The 27,049-nt window shown below is 36.5% G+C and overlaps 1 protein-coding gene across 7 annotated transcripts in view; it reads left to right on the forward strand.

Moving 5' to 3' along the window:
- The window catches only part of TTLL7 (tubulin tyrosine ligase like 7), a 161,346-nt gene extending 134,735 nt beyond the window's left edge, over positions 1–26,611 (forward strand). For 3 of the 7 annotated variants that reach the window (XM_065910221.1, XM_065910204.1, XM_065910213.1), the window contains exons 20-21: positions 3,358–3,531; positions 22,957–26,611. In XM_065910221.1, coding sequence (XP_065766293.1) covers positions 3,358–3,531; positions 22,957–23,077 — 295 coding nt within the window. In that variant the 3' untranslated portion in view covers positions 23,078–26,611. Of the gene's footprint in view, positions 1–3,357; positions 3,883–15,391; positions 16,173–19,203; positions 19,232–22,956 lie in introns of those variants that run through there. The other 4 variants (XM_065910230.1, XM_065910248.1, XM_065910258.1 and 1 more) reach the window with 4 other exon arrangements.
- Positions 26,612–27,049: the final 438 nt, after the last annotated feature.

Here is a 27,049-nt window from a genome sequence, read left to right on the forward strand (position 1 = left end):
GTCTTGTTAGTACTTTTCAGCTCATTAATCTTTCTGAGCTGATTATCCAGTTGGTGAAGTCCAGATTGATTTTTTTTTTTTACTTTCTGCTACTAACTTTGGGCTCCTCAGTCATTCATTAGGGCTCCTACCAGAGGAAAAAGAAATGAATGTTTTATTTTTTAGATAGCTGCTTTATTAAATATGTTTCATGAGAAAGGTGGTGAAAATTATTGGATTACTGGATAATATGTGGCTTTTCAAGTTTCTGGATTTCATTAGTGATTCCCCTTTGTTACCAGGAGGTTATTCAGTATTCTGTATCTTACTGTTATATTATGTAAAAAATGTCATTTGAAGTTGTTACTTTTCATATTTCTCTTGAGGATTCAGGAGTGCCAGAGAGAACTTTTTAACCATTTAATTTTTCTTTCTGAATTCGTGGATTTTGGTCCTCCCATTTCCTGGGAATTTTGATTCAGAAAGCAGGCAGATAAGACCCTGGGTTCTTTGTTAAAGGCATTAGTGTTATAAATTATTCTCCTTTCAGTTACTTCAAGTTTTTTGTGTTAGTATTGAGGTTGAGATACTGTGGTGTTCTAGAGGGATTTCACATTACTCATCTGTGCCAGGTGGCAGGTAAGGAGACTGGGGACACAGTTCTTAAACTCTCATTGAAGAATAGGTTTCTTTTCTACAGAGGGGGTACCATTAGCCTAGTACCAAGCAAAGCAAGTCCTGGTCATTTTCTTTTTTCTTTGTGAGTGATTCTGGCATTCTGACACTTAAATATGGATTAATAGTGTAGAATGTAGCCTTTGGTCAGTGGTAGTGAACATACACAGCAAAATTAGGTAGAGAACCTTGTCATGTTTATTTTCAGTGTTTAAGAAACAATGACAGAATGAGAAGCCAAAGCTGCCCATATTATAACTCACATATTACTCTGAATGTTATGTCAAATTAAGGTGTTATGTTGATAAAAGAAGCTCGTTTGTCTTTCTTCCATTTTGTTTGTTCTTTTCTTGACTTCAAGTCAGGAAAACAAAAATTACTATGATGTGAGTGATCTGATAGTGAATCTAATCAAATGGCTCCAAAATATTAAAATAGAAATATATTCTTATTCAGAAGAGAGGGTGGTGATGGAGGTAGACTTTTACGGAAATAGCTAGAACCCCAGGGAAGAGAATGTAAAAGTGCTCAGTCACGAGTCAGAACATTTTCTTGGTGTGTTTATATTCATATGAAACTTTAATTTCTCTGACCTAGGCATGTAAGACTTGCTAGACCTAGACATATTATAAACCAATTCCCTTATTAATTGGCATTCTCCAATATTTTTCTTGACCACATGAAATAAATTGGTGATATATATGTGTTCAGTTCAGTTCAGTTCAGTTGCTCAGTCATGTCCGACTCTTCGCGACCCCATGAATCACAGCACGCCAGGCCTCCCTGTCCATCACCAACTCCCAGAGTTTACTCAAACTCATGTCCATCAAGTCGGTGATGCCATCCAACCATCTCATCCTCTGTCGTCACCTTCTCCTCCTGCCCCCAATCCTTCCCAGCATCATCAGGGTGTTTTCCAATGAGTCAACTCTTCTCATGAGGTGGCCAAAGTACTGGAGTTTCAGCTTCAGCATCAGTCCTTCCAGTGAACACCCAGGACTGATCTCCTTTAGGATGGACTGGTTGGATCTCCTTGCAGTCCAAGGGACTCTCAAGTGTCTTCTCCAACACCACAGTTCAAAAGCATCAATTCTTCGGCACTCAGCTTTCTCCGCAGTCCAACTCTGTCACCTCCATACATGACCACTGGAAAAACCAGAGCCTTGACTAGACAGCCCTTTGTTGGCAAAGTAATGTCTCTGCTTTTTAATATGCTGTCTAGGTTGGTCATAACTTTCCTTCCAAGGAGTAAGTGTCTTTTAATTTCATGACTGCAATCACCATCTGCAGTGATTTTGGAACCCAAAAAAATAAAGTCATATATATACAAATATAGATATAGAAACATGTATGTCATATCTAGTTTTTCTTACATTTAGTAATAAAATAAAATTTTAGAGTTAATTTAACTAAAATATTACTGTTTCTTGAATGAAAATAACCTTTAATCCCTTTTAAATAATAAAAACAGTATTATATAATTAGCCCTTGAACATCTCAGAACATAGAAGAAAGTTTATTCCTTTCAGTCTACTTATTTGAATCTTATTCCCTTTAAGAAAATATGTCATTCACTGATGACATGCTGTCTTTTTGGGACCATGTTTCTCCTGAAAAAATAAACAATAGACTTTCTACTAAAAAATACCTTTATGAGTTCCTACAGCATTTTAAAAAATTTCCAAAGATATCAAATATCCACAGAAGATTGAAAATGGAGTCTTAGAATTTCCCATTGGGAAATGCAGTTCTTCAGAAAAATATTTTTCTTAATATTTTTTTTCTCTCTTAAAATCTAGTCTTTTCTTTCTCTGAGGATTAAGTAAATTGGTTTATGTAAAATGAGACTTGAACCATTACCAAGTCTCAGGAAAACTTTCCCCTTGAAGCTTGAAAGGAGTTTCCGTTACACTAAGGAAATCAGTCTCTCTCTCTCTTTCCCGATGCTGGTGGGGTAGTAACATGTTTTCTCATTTGGGTCATAGCAGTCAACTTAGGAATTGTGAACGAATATATATGTGTACACACACACACACACACACACGTGCGCTCACTTAAGTTTGCCAAGGCATTGTGTACTGCCGCCTGCTGTCCACTAAGCTGAATGTGCTGAAGGACACTGCCTGTGGAACTGGCAGGGCAGCACTTGTTGAGATGACATTACTTCTATAGTATAGAGCGTGTGCTCTAGGAATATCGAGGACATAATTACATATGAACGTGTTTTGAAAGGAGTGGTCATAATCATGGGATTAATCTAAATTTTGTTGGTTCACAGAGATCACAAATTAAGTTACAGTGACTTTTTAATCTGTGAAATAATCATTAATATAAAAATAAATATAGCTTCCTAGAAAATCTGTATTTCTAGAATACCTAAGCTTTGAGAAATTTGCTGTGTTTTACAATTCCTTCAATGTAAAGTAACTCAGTTTTTATAAGCTGTTGGGAAACCATCCTGTTAGCTACTGAGAGCTGGCATAAGTTAAATCTTTAAAGATAGGAATTCTGTGTTGTGTTTTTTTAACATAAAGATTATCCTTCATTTTGCATATTTACTTGATAACTCTAACCATCTGTAGTCACTTCAAATGTGTGAGGCCATTTCTACTTTTTCTTTATTGGTTTGTTGCTAGGTAAGTGATATTGTTGGTTGCCATTTTTAACAGCCACATGAGGTCATGTCTGTTTCCATGCCAACAGATCCTCTTGGGAGAGTATTTTCCATAAAAGCCCGGAAGTGGTGACTCCTTTGCAGCTTCAATGTTGCCAGCGCCTGGTCGAGCTTTGTAAACAGTGCCTGCTAGTGGTTTACAAATATGCAAGTGACTCAAGAGGATCACTCTCAGGCATTGGTACTGATTGGGGTAATTCCAGGTACTTGTTTTACATTTCCTAGATCCTGTGTGTTTTATATAAAGTAATACTGCAACGCACTTTGAAAGTGAAAGTCTCTTCTTGTCTAGATGGCTAGAGAAAAGCCGAAGACTAAAAATTTATACTTGCTACTATCTACAAGATTCTTGTAACTTGAACAGTCAGTAAAGATTGTTTTTAAATCTTTAAAAGACTGAACAGGAACAGCAATCACAAACCTGAAGGTGACAAAGATAACCTACATGGAAATGATATTATTTCACGTAACATGCTTTTCTTTCAAAAGTCAAGTAACAGCATGCAAAATGGTAATAAATTTAATTTTTTCCCTCAGCAGGTATATTTTGTCTTTTTCCTCTATCCTAATATAGTTGAGAAGATGCCTTCAGTTTCATTTTTAATGTTCAATATGCCTCTACTATTCCCTTTTTCACCAAATAGATCTGTGGGAGGTGGATTTTGTTAAGATTCATTTCAAAATTGGACTTTTATAAATATTGTCCAGTTGAAATAGGTAGTTTTATAAAAACATGAAAATATTGTTTTTAAACTGCAGAGATACACAGAGTAAACACAAAGTACATTTTAGCACTTCTCAAGACAATCGTAGTTCCCATTAGAATTAAAGACAAATGTCTTGGCTTAGATGGTAAAGAATCTGCCTGCAGTGCAGGAGACCCTGGCTTGATCCTTGGGTAGGGAAGATTCCCTGGAGAAGGGCATGGCAACCCACTCCAGCATTCTTACCTGGAGAATTCCATGGAGAGAGGAGCCTGGCGGGCTACAGTGCATGAGGTCTCAAAGAGTTGGCCATGACTGAGAGGCTAGCACTTTCACTTCCATGTGACTTTTATTATGTGTAAGTTTTTGTAATATTGTCAAGAGAGAAGAGTATAAACCATGATTTTGAAAAACTAAGTGATAGTGAAAAGATCATAGGATCTGGTAACAGTTGAATGGCTTCTCAAGTGGCTCAGTGGCAACCATACCACCTACCAATGCAGGAGTGCTCTAAGTCATTTCAGTCGTGTCCGACTCTTTGCCACCCTTTGGACTGTGGCCCACCAGGCTCCTCTGTCCATGGGGATTCTCCAGGCAAGAGTACTGGAGTGGGTTGCCGTGCCCTCCTCCAGAGGATCTTTCCAACCCAGGGATGGAACTTAAGTCTCTTTTGACTCCTGCATTGGCAGGCAGGTTCTTTATCACTAGCGCCACCTGGGAAAGGACCGTCAGTTCAATCCCTGGGTTGGAAAGATCTCTGGAGAAGGACATGGCAACCCACTCCAGTATTCTTGCCTGGGAAATCCCATGGACAGAGGAGCCTGATGGGTTCCAGTCCATGGGGTCACAAAAGATTCAAACATGACTTAGTTACCAAACTACAAACAGCCGTAATTGAATAGATGGTGAGGAAAATGAACTACCATAGCTTGGGTTTTCTTTTTAAAACATCCAGAAATTGATCTGTTTATTACAAAGATCATGGAGATATAGCTAACTTTCTACAAAATTCACCTGGAACAGCAGAATGGCTTGGAATGCTTTTCACAAAAAGTACTGAGAGATATATGTTTAACCTTTGTCTCGTACCTGTCATTACGCTATTGAGGTATGATGCAGTATCTTTAACTCTCCCTCTGCAAACAGAAACTGATTGATTTTTAAAAATGGTGGAGGTAAAGTTAGACATTAATATTTTAAAATATGTAAATACCAAAGCTGTATTTTGTAGTTTTAATGGTTTGACAGAAGCAAATTATTGAACAAAGCTCATGTTACTTTTATTAATATTCTCATATGATTTTTAAAAATGATGGCCATCTTTTTTTTTTTTTTTTCTTTTTTAAATATTATATTATTAGTTGGAGGCCAATCACTTTACAACATTTCAGTGGGTTTTGTCATACATTGACATGAATCAGCCATATAGTTACACGTATTCCCCATCCCGATCCCCCCTCCCACCTCCCTCCCCACCCGACTCCTCAGGGTCCTCCCAGTGCACCAGGCCCGAGCACCTGACTCATGTATCCCACCTGGGCTGGTGGTCCGTTTCACCATAGATAATATACATGCTGTTCTTTCAAAACCTCCCACCCTCACGTTCTCCCCCAGAGTTCAAAAGTCTGTTCTGTACTTCTGTGTCTCTTTTTCTGTTTTGCATATAGGGTTATCGCCACCATCTATCTAAATTCCGTATATATGTGTTAGTATACTGTAATGATCTTTATCTTTCTGGCTTACTTCACTCTGTATAATGGGCTCCAGTTTCATCCATCTCATTAGAACTGATTCAAATGAATTCTTTTTAACAGCTGAGTAATATTCCATGGTGTATATGTACCACAGCTTCCTTATCCATTCATCTGCTGATGGGCATCTGGGTTGCTTCCATGTCCTGGCTATTATAAACAGTGCTGCGATGAACATTGGGGTGCACGTGTCTCTTTCAGATCTGGATTCCTCAGTGTGTATGCCTAGAAGTGGTATTGCTGGGTCATATGGCAGTTCTATTTCCAGTTTTTTAAGAAATCTCCACACTGTTTTCCATAGTGGCTGTACTAGTTTGCATTCCCACCAACAGTGCAAGAGGGTTCCCTTTTCTCCACACCCTCTCCAGCATTTATTGCTTGTAGACTTTTGGATAGCAGCCATCCTGACTGGCGTGTAATGGTACCTCATTGTGGTTTTGATTTGCATTTCTCTGATGATGAGTGATGTTGAGCATCTTTTCATGTGTTTGTTAGCCATCTGTATGTCTTCTTTGGAGAAATGTCTGTTTAGTTCTTTGGGATGGCCATCTTTAAGACATTACAACATATAAATGAAGGGCATTCTCTTTAAGAATGATACTCTGGGATCATGATCAGGAAAACCTTTAATTCCATTCTAAGAAGGATGGTTTCAAACTCTTTAATATCATTCTTAAAAATCCAGATTTCATAACCTAGTTTCTGTTGAAGGATCATGTAACTTTTATGGATAAGCAAAATATGAGTTTTGCTGGCTATTCTGGAGGAAGAAATTGCACCTTACAGTTGCTTCAGTTTTTAAAATTTTCTTCCCCTTCTTGTGGTTGGAAGAAATATCTCTCCCCTTGTGATCTTGAGTTATGGACCCTGATAAATGTTCAAAATGACCCCAGTATAGTGATTATAAGCTTCTTAGGGGAGAGAGGTCAGTAAACACATCCTTCATTCCTTGCCCAGTTCAGAACCATTTGAGAGAGAAACATAGGAGTCATACAGGTGATCATCAAACTGTAGCTTCATTACTGAAAAAAACTATTGAGAGACATGATATAGATGGGAGTCAGGTGTTTTCTAATGCTGAATTCTAGAATTAAGTGTATCCATCCAGTCAAAGGCACAACTCTATCAACCCAAACCTTCCACTAGCACTATCCATGAAGTCTTATTCTATTAGTGTTGGGAGGAGAGCAAGTACAAGTGCATTCTTTTTGCAGATAGGCTGATCCAACAAGAGAAAGGGGCTGAGCCAAGTCTGACTGATTCCTTCTTTTAAACCTGCAAATCAAATAATTTACTTCTGGTTAGAGGCCAGAAAATTTATACTGGTCAAAGTTTTACTTGGAAACACAGAGAGAAATGAACATGTCCTTCCAGGTGGCGCTAGTGATAAGGAATCCTCATTATCAGAGAAATGCAAATCAAAACCTCAATGAGGTACCATTACACGCCAGTCAGGATGGCTGCTATCCAAAAGTCTACAAGAAATAAAGGCTGGAGAGGGTGTGGAGAGAAGGGAACCCTCTTACACTGTTGGTGGGAATGCAAACTAGTACAGCCGCTATGGAGAACAGTGTGGAGATTCCTTAAAAAACTGGAAAAAGAAATGCCATATGACCCAGCAATCCCACTTCTGGGCATACACACCGAGGAAACCAGATCTGAAAGAGACATGTGCACCCCAATGTTCATCGCAGCACTGTTTATAATAGCCAGGACATGGAAGCAACCTAGATGCCCATCAGCAGACGAATGGATAAGGAAGCTGTGGTACATATACACCATGGAATATTACTCAGCCATTAAAAAGAATTCATTTGAATCAGTTCTAATGAGATGGATGAAACTGGAGCCCATTATACAGAGTGAAGTAAGCCAGAAAGATAAAGACCAATACAGTATACTAACGCATATACGTGGAATTTAGAAAGATGGTAACGATAACCCTATACGCAAAACAGAAAAAGAGACACAGATGTACAGAACAGACTTTTGGACTCTGTGGGAGAAGGCGAGGGTGGGATGTTTTGAGAGACCAGCATCGAAACATGTATATTATCAAGGGTGAAACAGATCACCAGCCCAGGTTGGATGCATGAGACAAGTGCTCGGGCCTGGTGCACTGGGAAGACCCAGAGGGATGGGGTGGGGAGGGAGGTGGGAGGGGGGATTGGGATGGGAATACATGTAAATCCATGGCTGATTCATGTCAATGTATGGCAAAAACCACTACAATATTGTAAAGTAGTTAGCCTCCAACTAATAAAAATAAATGGAAAAAAAATTAAAAAAAAAAAAAAAACTGTCTTAAAGCTGTTAAAAAAAAAAAAAAAATAAAAGGAATCCGCCTAACAATGCAGGAGACCCAAGAGATGCAGATTCAGTCTCTGGGTCATGAAGATCCCCTGGAGGAGGGCGTGGAAACTTGCTCCAGTGTTCTTGCCTAGAGAATTCCATGGATAGAAGAACCTGGTGGGCCCCAGTCCATAGGGTCGCCAAGAGTTGGACATGACTGAGTGACTGAGCACATCTAATATCAAGCTATCAAAGTCCAAGTTAATGTCACATTAATTTAAAAAAATGGGAAAAGTGGCTGCACATTCTTTCCCTTGTATATTAGGAACGTATAGCATTTTACTTTATATGTAGGAGTCAATTAATTTGATATTTATTAATAGATTAATGGAATTCCAGTAAACTCTTCAAAACTCTAAAGGATGATGCCATCAGGGTGTTGCATCCAATATATCAGCAAATCTGGAAGACCCAGCAGTGGCCACAGGACTGGACAGGGACAGTCCTCATCCCAGTTCCTGAGAAGGTACACTAAAGGATGCTCTAACCATCAGACAGTTGTTCTCATCTCCCATGCTAGTGAGGTCACGCTTCAAATCTTGCATGCTAGGCTTCAGCATTACATGAACCAAGAACTTCCAGACATCCAAGCTGGGTGTAGAAAAGGCAGAGGAACCAGAGCTCAAATTGCCAACATTTGCTCGTTCATAGAGAAAGCCAGGAAATTCCAAAAAATTTACCTCTGTTTCATAGACTATACCAATATTAAAAAAAACTAAGATGATGGCATCCAGCCCCATTACTTCATGGCAAATACAGGGGGAAAAGGTAGAAGCAGTGATCAATTTCCTCTCCTTGGGCTCTAAAATCATTGTGGTTGGTGACTGCAGCCATGAAATCAGAAGATGTTTGCTTCTTGGCAGGAAAGTTACAACAAACCTAGAAAGTGTGTTGAAAAGCAGAGACATTACTCTGCCAACAAATGTCTGTATAGTCAAGGCTATGGTCTTTCCAGTGGTCATGTACGGTTGTGAGAGCTGGACTGTAAAGAAAGCAGAGTGCTGAAGGATTGATGCCTTCATCTATGATGCTGGAGAAGATTCCTGAGGGTCCCGTAGACAGCAAGAAGATCAAACCAATCATCTTAAGGGAAATCAATCGTGAATACCCGTGGGAAGAACTGATGCTGATGTTGAAACTCCAGTGTTTTGGTCATCTGATGCGAACAGCTGACTCATTGGAAAAGTAAGTCAGCTGGGAAAGATTGAAGGCAGAAGGAGAAGAGGGTGTCAGAGAATGAGATGGCTGGATGGTATCACCGATGCAAGGGACATGAACCTGGGCAAACTTTGGGAGATGGTGAGGGGCAGAGAGGCCTGATGTGCTGCAGTCCATGAGGTCACAAAGAGTCAGACGTGATTGGGCAACTGAATGACAATAACAACAATAGATTGATAAATTTTATTTATAAAGTATACCTAGTAAAATAATTTATATTTATAAGTAAGTATAAGTATGCCTAATATAAATAATGGATAGGGTATACCTAAATATTTCACGAGGAATTATATATTTGACTAAGTTATCTGTAAAATTAGAACAGAAAGCTCACATCAGTCAGGTTAATGGACCATCTTTATCTTGACCACACATCTGCAGGATATTAATATTTCTTAAGAATATATTAAGAAGAGATGGCAAGAATACATAGAAGAACTGTACAAGAAAGATCTTCACGACCCAGATAATCACAGTGGTGTGATCACTCATCTAGAGCCAGACATCTTGGAATGTGAAGTCAAGGGGGCCTTAGAAAGCATCACTACGAACAAAGCTAGGGGAGGTGATGGACTTCCAGTTGAGCTTTTAAAGCTTGAAAGATGATGCTGTGAAAGTGCTACATTCAATATGCCAGCAAATTTGGAAAACTCAGCAGTGGCCACAGGACGGGAAAAGGTCAGTTTTCATTCCAATCCAAAAGAAAGGCAATGCCAAAGAATGCTCAAACTACCGCACAATTGCATTCATCTCACACACTAGTAAAGTAATGCTCAAAATTCTCCAAGCCAGGCTTCAGCAATATGTGGACCGTGAAATTTCAGATGTTCAAGCTGGTTTTAGAAACAGCAGAGGAACTAGAGATCAAATTGCCAACTTTTGCTGGATCATTGAAAAAGAAAGAGAGTTCCAGAAAAACATCTATTTCTGGTTTATTGCCTATGCCAAAGCCTTTGACTGTGTGGAGCACAATAAACTGTGGAAAATGCTGAAAGAGATGGGAATACCAGACCATCTGACCTGCCTCTTGAGAAACCTATATGTAGGTCAGGAAGAAACAGTTAGAACTGGACATGGAACAACAGACTGTTTCCAAAGGGAAAAGGAGTATGTCAAGGCTGTATACTGTCACCCTGCTTATTTAACTTATATTCAGAGTACATCATGAGAAGCACTGGGCTGGAAGAAGGACAAGTGGGAATCAAGATTGCTGGGAGAAATATCAATAACCTTAGATATGCAGATGACATCACCTTTATGGCAGAAAGTGAAGAAGAACTAAAAGTCTCTGGATGAAAGTGAAAGAGGAGAGTAAAAAAGCTGGCTTAAAACTCAGCATTCAAAAAACGAAGATCATGGCATCTGGTCCCATCACTTCATGGCAAATAGATGGGGAGACAATGGAAAGGGTGTCAGACTTTATTTTTTGGGGCTCCAAAATCACTGCAGATGGTGATTGCAGCCATGAAGTTAAGAGACACTTACTCCTTGGAAGGAAAGTTATGACCAACCTGGATAGCATATTTAAAAGCAGCGACATTACTTTGCCAACAAAGGTCCATCTAGTCAAGGCTATGGTTTTTCCAGTGGTCATGTATTGATGTGAGAGTTGAACTGTGAAGAAAGCTGAGTGCCGAAGAATTGATACTTTTGAACTGTGGCGTTGGAGAAGACTCTTGAGAGTCCCTTGGACTGCAAGGTGATCCAACCAGTCCATCCTGAAGGAGATCAGTCCTGGGTGTTCATTGGAAGGAGTGATGTTGAAGCTGAAGCTCCAGTACTTTGGCCACCTCATGCGAAGAGTTGACTCATTGGAAAAGACCCTGATGCTGGGAAGGATTGGAGGCAGGAGGAGAAGGGGATGACAGAGGATGAAATGGCTGGATGGCATCACCAACTCGATGGACATGAGTTTGAGTAAACTCTGGGAGTTGGTGATGGACAGGGAGTCCTGACGTGCTGCGATTCATGGGGTTGCAAAGAGTCAGACACAACTGAGTGACTGAATTGAACTGAACTGAAGAATTTATTAAAAGTATATGTGGCTCCTGTTACATGGAAGAGAGTGGCCTTCAACCTTGCAGTCTCAGAAAGATAGCAATTTAATAGACATGCCAAGACCTTCCCTGATGGTACAGTGGTTAAGGCCCCTTGCTTCCAGTGCAAGGGGCATGGGTTCCATCCCTAGCCAGGGAACTAAAATCCTGCATTCTGTGTGGTGTGACCAAAAAAAGAAAAAAAAAAAAATAGCCATACCAACTGAGAAGCCGTTTCTCAGAGGAGGACTCATAACTAAACAAATCTAACTGATATTCACACCTGGATCATTAAATCTACCTGTCTCTATATCTGTATACATATCTATATCTATACACATATATCTAGGATACTAGAGTCTTTAGGACAAGCTCAGTATTTTACTATAGCTAGCCTTCTTTCAAAGGCTTTGGGATTGCCAAACAATTTTTAGTCTCAGCATCTCTGTATTTCTATCTTTTATGTACTGAGCCTTCACATAAGCTCATTTTTGTGGCTAAAGTCATTTTTTAAATCTCTGAGTTAGAGCTTCTGCCTTTAGCAATAGAGCACTAGGTATTTGGCCAAATCCTCCCTCTGATGTTTGTAGGAAAAGCTGGACAAAGTACCAACAAAACATTTGCTTGAAAACATCAGAGAGTTAAAACCAGGTACTTGTTAGTACTGAGTAGTGCTTTTGACAGACACACGGACCCAAGAGAATAAAGTAGGAGTTCAGGACCTGTCAAAGATTGGGGCTTTGATAAACAGCATAGGTTCCTGCATGTAATAACATCCCAAATATTTTGCAAAGCAAAAGTTGACAGAATTACAGGGGGAAATATACAAATCTACAACCATTGTGGGAGATTTTAATATATATTTCTCAAAAGAATTAAAAACAAAGAAAATTTTAACAATATGATTAACAGATTTAGCTGTCACATAATAGTGAAGTCAGCCACCTCAGAATACAATACAGTAAGCATACCTGGATCTTTTATAAAAATCAACTAGTGGAATGATAAAACATATTTAAAAAATTGAAATCATGCAAAGTATTGTATATCACCACAGGCCTTTAAAAGTAACAAAATCCATCCTTTTTGGAAAGATAAAAAATAAAATCATAATGGATTTAAATGTACTTTGGTAACAAAAATATTAGAAATAAAAACTTGCAGTATGTACATAAATCATTATCACAGGGAGGCTTATAGACTTAAAGAACATATAGGGAACATAAGGCAAATTAGGGAGGGTAAGGCAAAAATTAAATGATCTATCATCTTGGATGATGACATAGTAACATTAAAGTAAACCCAAAGAATACAGAAAAAGGAAATAATAAAAACAAGAGCAGAAATTAACAATATAATGAAGCAAACAGAATAAAGAAGATCAGCATGGCAAAAGTGGGTTTTTAAAAAGACTAATAAAATTGATCAGTGTTGGGACTGATCAAAAATATTTTAAAAAGTAATTAGCATCAAGAATAGAAATAGAGACATAACTACAGATACTACACATATTATTAATTTCATGCTGATAAATTTGGTAAGTTACATTAACAAATTCCTTGAAAAACATGTGTTACAAAAATGACACAAGACAATATAGAAGGCTACCAATATCAAAGCCTACCATACGTTTGATACTAAAACCTCACCAGGAGATATTATGGCAAAGGATAATGAAAGTTCAGTCTCGCTCTTGAACAGAGATGCAAAAATCCTACATAAATATTGACAAAATGAACCCAGAAACCTTAAATAGGATAATGTATTATGACTTTTGTTTATTGAATCCATTTAAAGGTACAATAAAATTAAAATGTGATCAATGTAATTTTAGTAGAATAAAAAATCATTTAAAATACACAGAGGAGTCACTTGATAGAATTCAATATACATTTTTTCTTTAAAAAATGCTTAATAGGTTAGAAATAAAAGGGAAATTCCTTACTCTAGTAAAGAGTAACTACAAAACCCCTACCAGCATATACTTAATGGTGCAATGTTGAAGGCTTTTCTTTTGAGAAGAGAAACAGGGCAAGATTACCCATTAACTACCACTTCTGTTTATCATTGTACTTGACCTGGCTTATTCAAGGAAGCAGGTCAAGAAAATAAAAGGCATTTGATTAGAGAGAAAGAAATAAAACTCCTTACTAATGGTTGTGATTACATTCATAGCACTCATAATCTAAATAACTCTACAGATAAATTACTAAGTAAACCTACCAATTTTGATGAAATCAAAGTGGGAATAAAATCAATTTTTTTCTATATCAGTAACAAACAGATTTTAGATAAGATGTCATTTTTAATAGCATCAAAGAATAACCAATACTTCAGAATAAAAGTAACAAAAACATGTAAGACCCTTATGCAGAAATATGTAAAAGATGTAAAGTTACATCTTATATTGATATTGAAATCAATATCAATATGTCATTTCTTCTCAAATAGTTCTTCATATCTATAAATTCAACATAATCCTCACATAAATCCTAACAATTTTTTTTTGCAGGGTGAAGAATTTGACTAACGTTTGTTCTAACATTTATAAAAAAAAAACAAAGGGCCAAGAATAGACAAGACATTCTTGAAATAGTAGAATTGATTTGCTACAGTGTGCTCAGAGTTATAATAAAGCTATAATGTCTGAGTGAAAGGTTGGCTTAAATAAAGCTCAACATTCAGAAAACTAAGATCATAGCATTCGGTCCTATCAATTCATGGCAAATAGATGGGGAAAACAGTGGCTGACTTTATTTTTGGGGGCTCCATAATCACTGCAGATGGTGATTGCAGCCATGAAATTAAAAGACACTTACTCCTTGGAAGGAAAGTTATGACCAACCTAGACATCATATTAAAAAGCAGAGACATTACTTTGCCAACAAAGATCCATCTTCAAGGCTATGGTTTTTCCAGTGGTCATGTATGGATGTGAGAGTTTGGACTATAAAGAAAGCTGAGCATTGAAGAATTGATGCTTTTGAACTGTGGTGTTGGAGAAGACTCTTGAGAGTCCCTTGGACTGCAAGGTGATCCAACCAGTCCATCCTAGAGGAGTCCATCCTAAAGTGAACATCCTGGGTGTTCACTGGAAGGACTGATGTTGAAGCTGAAACTCCAATATTTTGGCCACCTGATGTGAAGAACTGACTCATTTGAAAAGACCCTGATGTTGGGAAAGATTGAGGGCAGGAGGAGAAGGGGAGGACAGAGGATGAGATGGTTAGATGGCACACCGACTCAATGGACAAGATCTTGGGTAAACTGCAGGAGTTCGTGATGGACAGGGAGGCCTGGTGTGCTGCGGTTCATGGGGTTGCAAAGTGTTAGACATGACTGAGTGACTGAAATGAACTGAACTGAACTGACCTGAAGACAATGCACTAGTACCAAAAGGATAGACAAATAGACCAATAGAATCATTCAGAAAGGCCATGGACATCCGTTATAGCTCATTTGGTAAAGAATCTGCCTGCAATGCAGGAGACTTGTGTTCAATTCTTGTGTTGAGAACATCCCTTGGAGAAGGAAATGGCAACCCACTCTAGTATTCTTGCGTGGAGAATCCCATGGGCAGAGGCACCTGGCAGGCTGCGGTCCATGAATTTGCAAGAGTCGGACACTACTTAGCGACTAAACCACCACAGAAAGGCCATAAATAGACCCAGGTTTATATATAGACTTGATTTATGACAAAACAGGGACACTTTAACTAATGGGTTAAAAGTTTGTTTAAACAAATGGTTCTGGGGCAATTGAGTTTCCAAATAATAATGAAAAAAGAAACTTGAATTTACCTACACCATATACAAAATCATTTCCAAATTATTGAGTACATAGATGTGAAAGGCAAAACTAAAGATTTTGGAAGAAAATATAAATTTTTTCATGACCTTGAGGTATGCAAAGAGTATAAAATATCAGGCCAAAAAAGTACAGATTATAAATGAAAAGATAAACTTTACTATATTAAAATTAAGAATATATGTTTATTAGCAGACTCCATTAAGGTGAAAAAGCAAGCCTCAGAATGAAAGTTGGTATTTGCAACCTGTTTAACCTACAAAAGACTGTTACACAAACTGTATAAGAACTCCTACAGATTTCTAAGAAGAAAATAGGACACTCCATGGAAAAATGGGGAAGATACTTGAAGAGGCATTTTTAAAGACAGTAAGTATTTGAAGTGTTCAAGCTCATACTCAGGGAGACGTGAAACCCATCTTTCAGTCCATGAGTTGATGAGAATGTAGAGTAATGGAAATTCACACTGCTGATGATAGTGAACATCATTACCTTTAAAAAGTTTGGATAACCCACTCAAGCTTACCATTTTCTCAGTTATTTTATTCCCAATGATTCTAAGCAGAGTGTATGCCCATGTGCATCAAGACCATATTAGAATTATCACAGTAGTATTTCCTTATATTGGCTAAAAATTAGAAATACCCAAACTGTCTATTCACAGAAGAATGGACAGTTTTTGTAATGTCCACTCAATGGAATATTTTATAGCATTTGAAAATGAACAAACTGCCTGCACACACAGCAATATGGATGAATCTCAAATAGAAATTGAGCAAAAGAAGCCAGAGACAAAGGACTACATACTTCATTTCATTTATATTTAAATAAAAACCAAGACAAACTGAATTATAGTATTACAGAATATGTACTTAGGTGGCAAACAGGAAGTAATTGCCACTGAAGTCTGGATAGTTCAGTCGCTCAGCTGTGTCCAACTCTTTGTGCCCCCATGGACTGCAGCACGCCAGGCTTCCATGTCCGTCACCAACTCCCAGAGCTTGCTCAAACTCGTTTCCGTTGAGTCGGTGATGCATCCAACTGTCTCATCTTCTGTCATCCCCTTCTCCTCTTGCCTTAAGGCTTTCCCAGCATCAGGGTCTTTTCTAATAAGTCAGTTCTTCACATCAGGTGGTCACAGTATTGGACCTTCATCTTCAGCATCAGTCCTTCCAATGAACATTCAGGATCAATTTCCTTTAAGATTGACTGGTTTGATCTCCTTGCAGTCCAAGGGACTCTCAAGAGTCTTCTCCAACACCACAGTTCAAAAGCATCAATTCTTCGGCACTCAGCTTTCTTTATGGTCCAACGCACATCCGTACATAACTACTGGAAAAACCATAGCTATGACTAGATGGACCTTTGTTGACAAAGTAATGTATCTGCTTTTTAATATGCTGTCTAGGTTGGTCATAGCTTTCCTTCCAAGGAGCAGTGAGTGAGTGAGTGAGTGAAAGTCACTCAGTTGTGTCCGACTCTTTGCCAGCCCATGGACTGTCCATGGAATTCTCTCAGCCAGAATACTGGAGTGGGTAGCCTTTCCCTTCTCTAGGGGATCTTCCCAACCCAGGAATCGAACCCAGGGGTCCCACATTGCAGGCAGATTCTTTACCAGCTGAGCCACAAGGGACGCCCAAGTACACTGGAGTAGGTAACCTGTCCCTTCCCTGAGCTATCAGGGAAACCCTCCAAGGTGCAAGTGCCTTTTAATTTCATGGCTGCAATCACCATCTGCAGTGATTTTGGAGCCCCAGAAAATAAAGTTTGTCACTCTTTCCATTGTTTCCCCATCTAGTTGCCATGAAGTGATGGGACCAGATGCCATGATCTTCTTTTTTTGAATGTTGAGTTTTAAGGCAGATTTTTCAGTCTCCTCTTTCACTTTCATCAGGAGGCTCTTTAGTTCTTTGCTTTCTGCCATAAGGATGGTGCCATCTGCATATCTGAGGTTATTCGTATTTCTCCCTGCAATCTTGATTCTAGCTTGTGCTTCATCCAGTTCAGCATTTTGCGTGATGTACACTTCATATAAGTTAAATAAGCAAAGTGACAGTATACAGCCCCGACGTACTCTTTTCCCAATTTGGAACCAGTCTGTTGCTTCCTGACCTGCATACAGATCTTAGGAGGCAGGTACGGTGGTCTGGTATTCCCATCTCTTTCAGCATTTTCCACAGTTTGTTGTGATCCACACAGTCAAAGGCTTTGGCATATTCAATAAAGCAGAAGTAGATGTTTTTCTGGAATACTCTTGTTTTTTCTATGACCCAACAGATGTTGGCAATTTGACCTCTAGTTCTTCTGCCTTTTCTAAATCCAGCTTGAACATCTGGAAGTTCTTGGTTCACATATTGTTGAATCCTAGCTTGGAGAATTTTGAGCATTACTTTGCTAGCATGTGAGATGAGTGCACCTGTGAGGTAGTTTGAACATTCTTTGACATTACCTTTTTTGGGATGGGAATGAAAGCTGACCTTTTCCAGTCCTGTGACCACAGCTGAGTTTTCCAAATTTGCTGGCATATTGAGTGTAGCACTTTCACAGCATCATCTTTTAGGATTTGAAATAGTTCAGCTGGAATTCCATCACCTCCCCTAGCTTTGTTTGTGTGATGCTTCCTAACGTCCACTTGACTTCACAGTTCAGGATGTCTGGCTCTAGGTAAGTGATCACACCATCATGGCTATTCTGAAGTCTGGATAGTGGGTAAGTTTATGAAGCAGCAGTACCTGGTTCTGGGGTGCTAGGAATATTCAGTCATTTAACCTGGGTAACATTTATATGAGTAATCACTTTATAATATTCATTTACTAGATGTTTATTTTATGTACTTTTTGATTGAAAAGTTTTAAAAATCAAGTTATACACATGATACTATTTTGATATTAGGTTAAGATAGCTTGGTGCATCTATCTTAAACAGGCGTGGTCTTGCTAAAGAGGCTGATGCTGAACAGTTGTTCAGTAGTGTTCAACTCGTTGCGACACCTTGGACTGTAGCCCACTAGGCTCCTCCATCCATGGAATTTTCCAGATAAGAATACTGGAGTGTGTTGCCATTTCCTTCTCTCAGGAATCTTCCCAACCCGGGGATTGAACGTCTGTCCGTTGCATCTCCTGTCTTGGTAGGCGGACTCTTTACCACTTTGCTTCCTGGGAAGCAAGGCTGATGTTAGTAACACAGAAATAATAATATTTCACCTACATGCACTATTCCATTTGGCCCATGCTCTGTGAGACAGGCATGGCAGAAACTATTAGATTCTTTTCACCAGTGAGAAAACTGAGGCCCAAAGAAGTGAAATGGCTCATCCAAATCCATGTTGCTAGCAAATGACAAGAGGTGGGATTTACAGTTAAAACCACAGTACAATGTTCTGGGTGTTATATTTAAAATACAGAATAATAAGTGTTGCTAAGTATATTGAGAATTTAGTACTGGTTCAGAATGTAAAATGGTATGAGTGCTGTAGAAAGCAGTGGCAGTTCCTTAAAAGGTTAAATATAGAATTACCATGAAAAGTGTGAAGGTATTAGTCCTTCAGGTGTGTCTTACTCTTGGTGACCCCACGGACGATAGCCTGCCGGGATCCTCTGTCCACGGAATTCTCCATGCAAGAATACCGGAGTGGGTAGCCATTCCATATGACCCAGCATTTCCCCGCCTAGGTACATACCCCAAAGAACTGAAAACAAGGACTCACACCAATACTTGTACACCAGTGTTCATAGCAACATTCTTCCCAATAGTCGGATGGTGACAGCCACCCAAATGTCCATCAGCGGAGGAATGGACGGATGAAATGTGACATGTTTATGTGTATGTTACCACTCTCTGCTCTCTTTGCATGTGTGCTCATTTGTGTCTGACTCTTTGTGCTGTGCTGTCCTTAGGCACTCAGTCGTGTTTGACTCTTTGTGACCCCAAATACTGCAGCTAAGCTCACCTGTCCATGGAATTTCCCAGGCAAGAATACTGGAGTAAATTGTCATTTCTTTCTCCAGAGTATCTTCCTGACCCAGGGATCGAACTTGCGTCTCCTGCACTGGCAGATTGATTCTTTTATCACTGAGCTACTTGCATGTATATTATTACGTCTATGTAAAATTGTAAATATAAATATAGTATTATATAAAATTTATAAATATAAAATATTATTCTGTGTTAAAAGGTTATGCTTAGTATAAAAATATATTATACTATGTATAAGAATATAGAAGCCTAAAAATATTATACTATGTAAAAAGGAATGAAATTCTGATACATGTTATAGCATGGATGCACCTTGAAAGCATGTTAAGTTAAATAAGCCAAACATAAAAGGACAAACATGGTATGATTCCAATTATGTGCAGTATCTAGAACAAATTCATTGAGACAGAAAGCAGAATAGAGGTTACCAGGGACTGGGAGGAGGAGAAAATGCGAATTTAGTGTTTAACGGGTACAGAGTTTCTGCTTGACATGATGAAAAGGTCTGGAACCAGGTTATAGTTTTGGTTACACAGCCATTTTACACAGCCAGTATTACACAGTGTGAATATATTTACACTGAACATGAATACCTAAAAATCATAAAATTCATGTCATATATTTATTTTACCACAATCAAAATAGTTAAAAAGAACACAGCTTAAATAAAGTGATAAAATTTATTTACCTTATGTTACCCAAACCAGGAAGCTGAGTTTATTCTGGTGGGGTGGGGGTGGGTCAGGGGTCCTGGATCTTTCTTCAGGAAAATCTCAGAGGTGTGTGTATTTTAAGTTTCAAGGCTAATTAACGTACCAGTCTTGATATGCTTCATGTTCTGGAGATTCTCCATGGTCAGCAATAAGTTGGTACCTGACAAACCAAACAATTCTATGTCAAATAGGAAGTAGATAAATGCATATTTTACATTTATATGATAGGTACGTGAAGATATGTATCCCTAATCTCAGAATTGAGGAGTAAGGATATGTGTATGAAACAAAGAGGGTAGTTTGTGTTATTTCTTCTTGGAATGAGTTAGCTACGAGTTAGCTATATTTGTACTTTGAGAGTAAGCTACAATAGAAATAAAGCTGGAGACTTAACATATTTTTGTGCTTTAACAGACACTCTTTAGATACTATCTATAAATCCACTTTCTAGAGATTCTTCTTGCTAAAAAATCAAATTGTATTATTTAACTTCATCGCAGAGAACATTTTAAAAATAATCTTTGATATTCAGCTAGTGTGGTCTCTCCCAAGAGATCTTAATGGATATATTAAGGCAAATAATCCATTGTGTTTCACTGTAATGCTTTAAAATATCCCACAGCCCTTGCTTTAAGGAAGCAAAGTCTTTCTTCCAATGTGATTTTGTATGCTTTTTTATGTTCATACTGAATTTCTTTTCCTTTTTACGTCTTTAGTTTCATTTTAGCCTTTTCTGCTTCAATTAAAAAGTTTAGTTTTATGGATAATATTTTTCTACTTTCTAAGTTTGTATACTTCATATTTCTGAAAATTAAATGTAATTATTGTATTTGTTAGTTTTAAAATTGGAATTTTAAAATTTTAAAATTTTGGAGTGAGACCAGATGGGTCTGACTCCTGGCTCTAGTCACTTTTGTGATTGTGAGCAAGGCATTTAATGCCTGTACACTTTGGTGTATTCATCTATAAAATGGAGTTGATAATAATATATACCACAGAGAATCATTAAATAATATTTTTAAAGCAAGTATAATGGTGCTGGCACACACACACACAAATACTTTTAAAATACAAAATAGTGTTAAATAAAATAGTGTAAGTTCGCTGTAACCCTGGACTTTGTACTTTTATTTTTTTCACCTGTGTAAATGGAAATCTTTAGTTCAGAAGGCAATGTGAATGTTATTGTAATGCCAATAATAACTATTTCTTGGAGATTCTTTAAAAGAAAGTTGGTAAAAGTTACTCTTTACTATAATTATTATCAATATAACCAGGATGTAACCAGTTTTCAGTAGGAGAGAGAATAACTCTTAACTAGTATGGAATAGTGGATTTTGATCAAACATCTTAGTTTCCTTTGCAGCTTTACCCTAGATTGGAAGGGCAGCCTGTTTCTTGCAGAATATCAGATCAGTCATCATGATACACTAGCTCTTGACATAATAATTAATTCATATAAATTACCCAAGTGATATTAAGAAAATGATTTATATAATCTATGATGTGAGAAATCAATTGTTTCATTATTCATCACCCATTGTGCAATTTTGATTTAATTTAGTTTGTTGTATATTATTTTACTGCTCTGTTAACATAATGATTTGAGCAATTATTTATAGTTTGTGATATTAAGTAATAGATTTAGGGGATATTATCAGATAATTCACGATGAAATGATGTCTATGAATATTATGTGGAATTCTGCCATTTTAATCTGAGTGCTGTATGCAGTTTGATCATAATGAATTCATATTCTTCTACAAAATTCGTGTAACAACAACATAAATGTAATTTTCCATTGACACAGAAGTTAGTAGTTACCAATATTATTTAATAAAGAATTGGTAGCTAATAATATCTTTGGTCCTCAGTTTCTTCATTTGTCTTTGGACGTATGATACTGGGGCTGAAAGATTCTACAGTCACATGAAGAAAATAAATGATTTGATCTCTACCTTTGTTTCTTTTTAAGACCAAATTACAAATCTCCTTCTGTTGTAACTTCTGCTCTTAGAAATTTTTTATAGGTATCTTTATCCTGACTTTCTAGCGTGTCCTCCTCATCATCCGGACTTAGGCTTTTAATAGTGATACTTGTGTTTGCTCATGTCGATTTCCTTAATCATTTCTCTCTTGACATATAGACTGGAATGGCCTAATGCCAATCAAAGACTTTCCAGAGGAATAAGATTATACAGGCACACTTTCTTATTTGCAACCCCTAAATCTCAAAGCTCTGAAAACTCAAACTAATAGAAACAAAATAAAAGTAACCCATTTATTGGCACATCTGAATTGACACAAAGTTGTTTATAATTTTTTTCAATTTATTGTGAATTTTCCTGCATTTCATTACAGAAGTATTAATTATTTGTTTGCAGAATGCTGCCCTAAGACTCTGATGAAGATGTTGCATTATAGTATATACATCTTATTGGCCTAAAATCTGGATAATTCATATATTCTGAAATACATTTGAGTGCAAAGGTTGCATGCAACCTGTAATCATGATTGTTTTTGATATTGTGTAATCTAAGTACCCAGTAGTCTAGGAGTATAAAATTTACAATCTAGTTATAAATTTTAATCTTTAACTTTTTATTTCAGATTAACTACAGTCATAATACATCAATGATATATTATGAAATTAAAATCAATGGTTTCAACATCCTTGAAATAATTATTTTAATGTGTTTAGCCAAATTCTCATGTTACATGTTTTTAAGAAATATTTGACTAGCTACACATATGATTTACAGAGATTATTAATGAACTCCAAATTAACATGAGTGATGAAACAGTTTCCTAGCTTGTGAGTTCAGGGCTCTTTATGGGCTATCTTGGGATACTAAGACCACATTTTGCATCTATATTCAGCTCTTTGAGTGAGGCTTTATGACCCTTTCCTGGCTCCCCTCCTCAAGAGAGGAAATCCTTTTATGTGGATTGCATTGTTATAGTGTCACTTCTCATGTAAGATGTACAAGTTATTAACCACATAACACTTTAGTGGGAGATATTAATATTTATTTGTTTGTAAAAGTCTAATTTTTTAACTATTATTTTTAGGTATTTACTACCAGGAAGTACACAATTCTTCATGAGAACACCAACCTACAACTTGAAATACAGTTCACCTGGAATGGCTCGCTCCAATGTTTTGTTTACATCCCGATATGGCCATTTGTGAAACAGAAGGGAAGATCGCCATGGGTTATGCATAATAGCAATTCATATTTTTCCCAATTTAACATTGAAAAGACAGTGACCATTAACTACTGTTCTATGTATATATGACATATATGTGTGTGGGAATATGTACACACATGCACTCAAATAACACATATATTTATTATAATATATGAAAGAAGAATTAGCAGGAAACTGGATATAAGATTTAACCTTTCTGGAAATGTAATAAACCATGTTAAAATTGTTTACACAAATATGTGAATGTCTAGAATTTGCTAGGTTTATAATTAATACCTTCCTACTAGAAATGTTATTTTTGCTGCAGAGTATATAAAACAGAATTGATCTTGAAGATCCCATTACAGTGTTAAATTATTTTCTAGATAATACTTTTGACTTAAAAAGAATTAATAGTATATTACTTTATTAATTCTCTTATATATATCTAGTAACCATTTAAAATGAAAACAGAAATTAGAAGCTTGGTGTTGCTTGATGATAGGACTAAGTGTAAAATGGGTTTGTCATTACTATAGCACACAGTAGCATGCTATTAATATAAAAATCCCACCCGGATTCTCCAATATTTTTATTCCTCAGTGTGGGAATCTAGCTACTTGTGAAAATGATAATGTAAATTTTCAGTAAGGCTCTAGTAAGATCACAATTCTGTCTAAAATGAAAGACAATCCAGTGGGTTAAAAATTAAACTTACTAGCTTATATTTTTACTTTTTATTGAGAGTCACATAAAGGGAACAGAAAATGGTGGTAATAGCAAAATCTTTCCATATGGTTTTTGTATCTCTTACCACTCATACCACTTATGTTTTCTTTTTTGAAAGTATACCTCTGATGGGTACATATGATCAAATACAATTTCTTCTCTTCTTCATAAGGGGAAGAGCTGATATTTTAAACTTATTTCAATTTATAAGTCTCTCAATTTTGAGACCAATGTACATTGCAAAGACTAATACAGAGTTTCATATTGCATCATAGAAAGTCATCTAAATTATTACAAAAAGAAGATTCTGATTACTAGATGTTATTAGTCATGGATGTGCTCTTGAGAATTTCAAAAAAATCAAAATAGAGTATGAAGTTTTCATCTTGTCCAAAGTTATTATGCATAATTTTCATAGCAGTTTACTTCCTTTTTTGCTTACAGTTTCAAAAACTATGAGTGAGCTTTCAGTTTTCTATACAAATATAAAAAAATCCTTCGAGACTGCAATATTCACCTTTTAGAATTTTACTTTAATTTCTCCAAGTAGTTCTATTTTTCACAGATGGTAATTATTTGCAACATTCATGAATGTTTTACTTCCTTTTACTATCCTGAAAGCTTTTTCCAGTAAATCGAGAAATGGTCCCAAAGCAGAAGGAGTACTGAGAGAGGCAAACTGGCCTGCTTTAATTCACAAGCTGGATAACTGACAACCCAAAGTTGTAAGTTAGATATATTTTGCTTTTAAAGCCATATTCTGAGGCTGTATTTGGATAAAATAGATTCTTCCCTAAATTATTGCTAGTTACTGGATTCTTTATGACTACCAACCACTCATATTCCAATGGATACTCTTCCTTGCTAATTGCATCCCAAAGGAGAGTTATTGTCTTTGTGGGAAAAGAGGATAAGGATGTTAGAATGGAGGAAATCACAGTGTAGCTCTGAGTGTTTATGACACCATTTTGTGAATTCCTAAATATGTTTAGAATTTTGGAGAATAAATAATGCTGAAATTGGGATATTAATAAAATCATTGTAAGAACGATCAGCAAGTAGGCCTTTTCATGGAGCAATTTTAGTCATTTTTTGGGTTCAGATTCATAATTTGTTCATGAATGAGACACAGTTTCAAAGGTCTGATGTATGATATCAATCCAGTTTCTTGGCTACTCACTTGTGTTAGCTTAAATCACAATGGTGACTTAATTTGCTAGAGTGAAAAGAATGTCTAACATGTCTCCCCCTTGGGGAAAAAATTTTTTTTAAAGAGTAAATATATGAAACTACCCAGTTAGTTATTAACAATTGAATTTGATTCCTCTAGCTACCCAAGTCTGACTTTTTTTGAGTGCTATGATTTCTTGCCCACATTTGCCTCTTTAGACTCATCTAGCTCTGATATGAGGAAGATGTAAATAAAAGCCATGTGCTCATTATTTATGTATACTGCCTGGTACCCTGTGGACTATGATTGTGTTCACGCTTATTCCTTAATGAGAAACTAAGAAGACACAGTAATAAACTGTGAAAGTCTCTAGAGGCCATAGAAATGTTTTAGTAATATAAAATATTCCTTAGTTTTTATTATAAATTTTTTATTCATAGAGTTAAAATATATCAGTTTAAGTGATAGTACGGGTCTGACTCTCTTCTAGGAGAGAACATACCTTTTTATCTGAAAAACTCCAGAAGCTATTCAGTCTTGCCAGAGTTTTTAATAGGGAGTTTGGTTTACTTGTGATGAAAGCATATTTTCATTCTGTTATTAAAAGATATATCCCTGATATTCTGTGACTAATGCTTTCCAGAACTGCATATGATTGAAGTTATTCCAGAACTGCCCAAGAAGCAACCTTTTAATGTTAAATTATCATATATGAATATTGTATGAGATTGCAGATTAGTTTTCACTGTAATAATCCAGCATTGTAATAGTATTTGCTTCATGTAGTCTGTTGAAGGAACTATTGTGATTCATATTATGATTATTAGAAACAATTTTTATTTTATCTTGCATGTGTAAAAATTAAATTATAGTAAGATCAAATATTAAATGGCAATAGAAATATTAGATGCAAGGATCTATACACATTTTTTCATATCTCTGAATTAGGTCTAAATACACAAAACTCTTTTAAGTTCTCCCCCTGAAACTAACATGAACCAAACTCAAGCCAAAAACCCGTCTTCTCATCCAGTACTTACACGCAGCTAGATGATAGTGGCTTGTAGACATCAAGAAAAAGATTTCATTCTAATTCTTTTTTCTTTAGAAAGTATATGATTATAAACTTTAGTTATCTAACTTTAAATTTCATGTTTTAATATAAATTAATCCAAATGCTTTCTTCTTTAGCATAACAAAGTCATTCCATTTAAAAATTCTCTTTAAATCTAAACTTCCACATTACTTGACATTTTCAAAAGTACCAAAAAATTGATAGCTGCATAAGCTCTATTATTTGTAGTTTTCTATAAAGCATTTGATTAATTTTTATATGTATATCCTTCAAAATATAATAGCAAATAAGTTGAGAAGAGTGACAATAAATACCTTCCTCTTCTGTTCTGTAATACTTTTTTTAACATTTTGAGTCTTAGTTTACTTGGTCCTAAGGGTTAAACGATAAAAAGTGTAAGTACAATTGTTGTGTTCTTGTGACCTGGTGATTTGTGAAAATTTCTTTTATCTTGAGATTGAGAAATTTAATAAACTTTCCAGAACTGAATTAGTTATCTAAATATTTTGGACTAATGCTACTTACAAATAAATTTTGAAAGTGTATTAATCAAAACTTTATTCCTTACACTGTTTTTTTTCTTTCTTTTCTTCTTTTTTAAACTTCAAGTTCCATTTAAAGTTTTGACCTTTGCATGGGAAAGTCAAGAAAAGAGAAATCCTGCTTTTTAAAATATTGGTTTATAGTGGTATATTTTTGCCTCAGCAATAATAAAACTTAGATAAGATGTGTTATTGGATCAAGTTCAGTTTTTCTGCTGAGATTTTTGAGAACAAGGTTGACTTTTCAATGTCCAAAAAGCATTAATTATTTGGATCCATATGAACCAAGACACATGGCTGCAGATAACACTCTTGTGACCAAAAATGTTAAATTAAAATTAATTGCACACTTTGAGATTGTTGCCTTTCTTGGTGTTTTTTTTCTTTTTGCCTTATTATGAGTGGGTATATGGTACTGAAGGAAAACTATGCAAGTGAAACATTTTGTATTAACTG

Source organism: Muntiacus reevesi, chromosome 1, assembly GCF_963930625.1.
Source record: "Muntiacus reevesi chromosome 1, mMunRee1.1, whole genome shotgun sequence".
Taxonomy (NCBI): domain Eukaryota; kingdom Metazoa; phylum Chordata; class Mammalia; order Artiodactyla; family Cervidae; genus Muntiacus; species Muntiacus reevesi.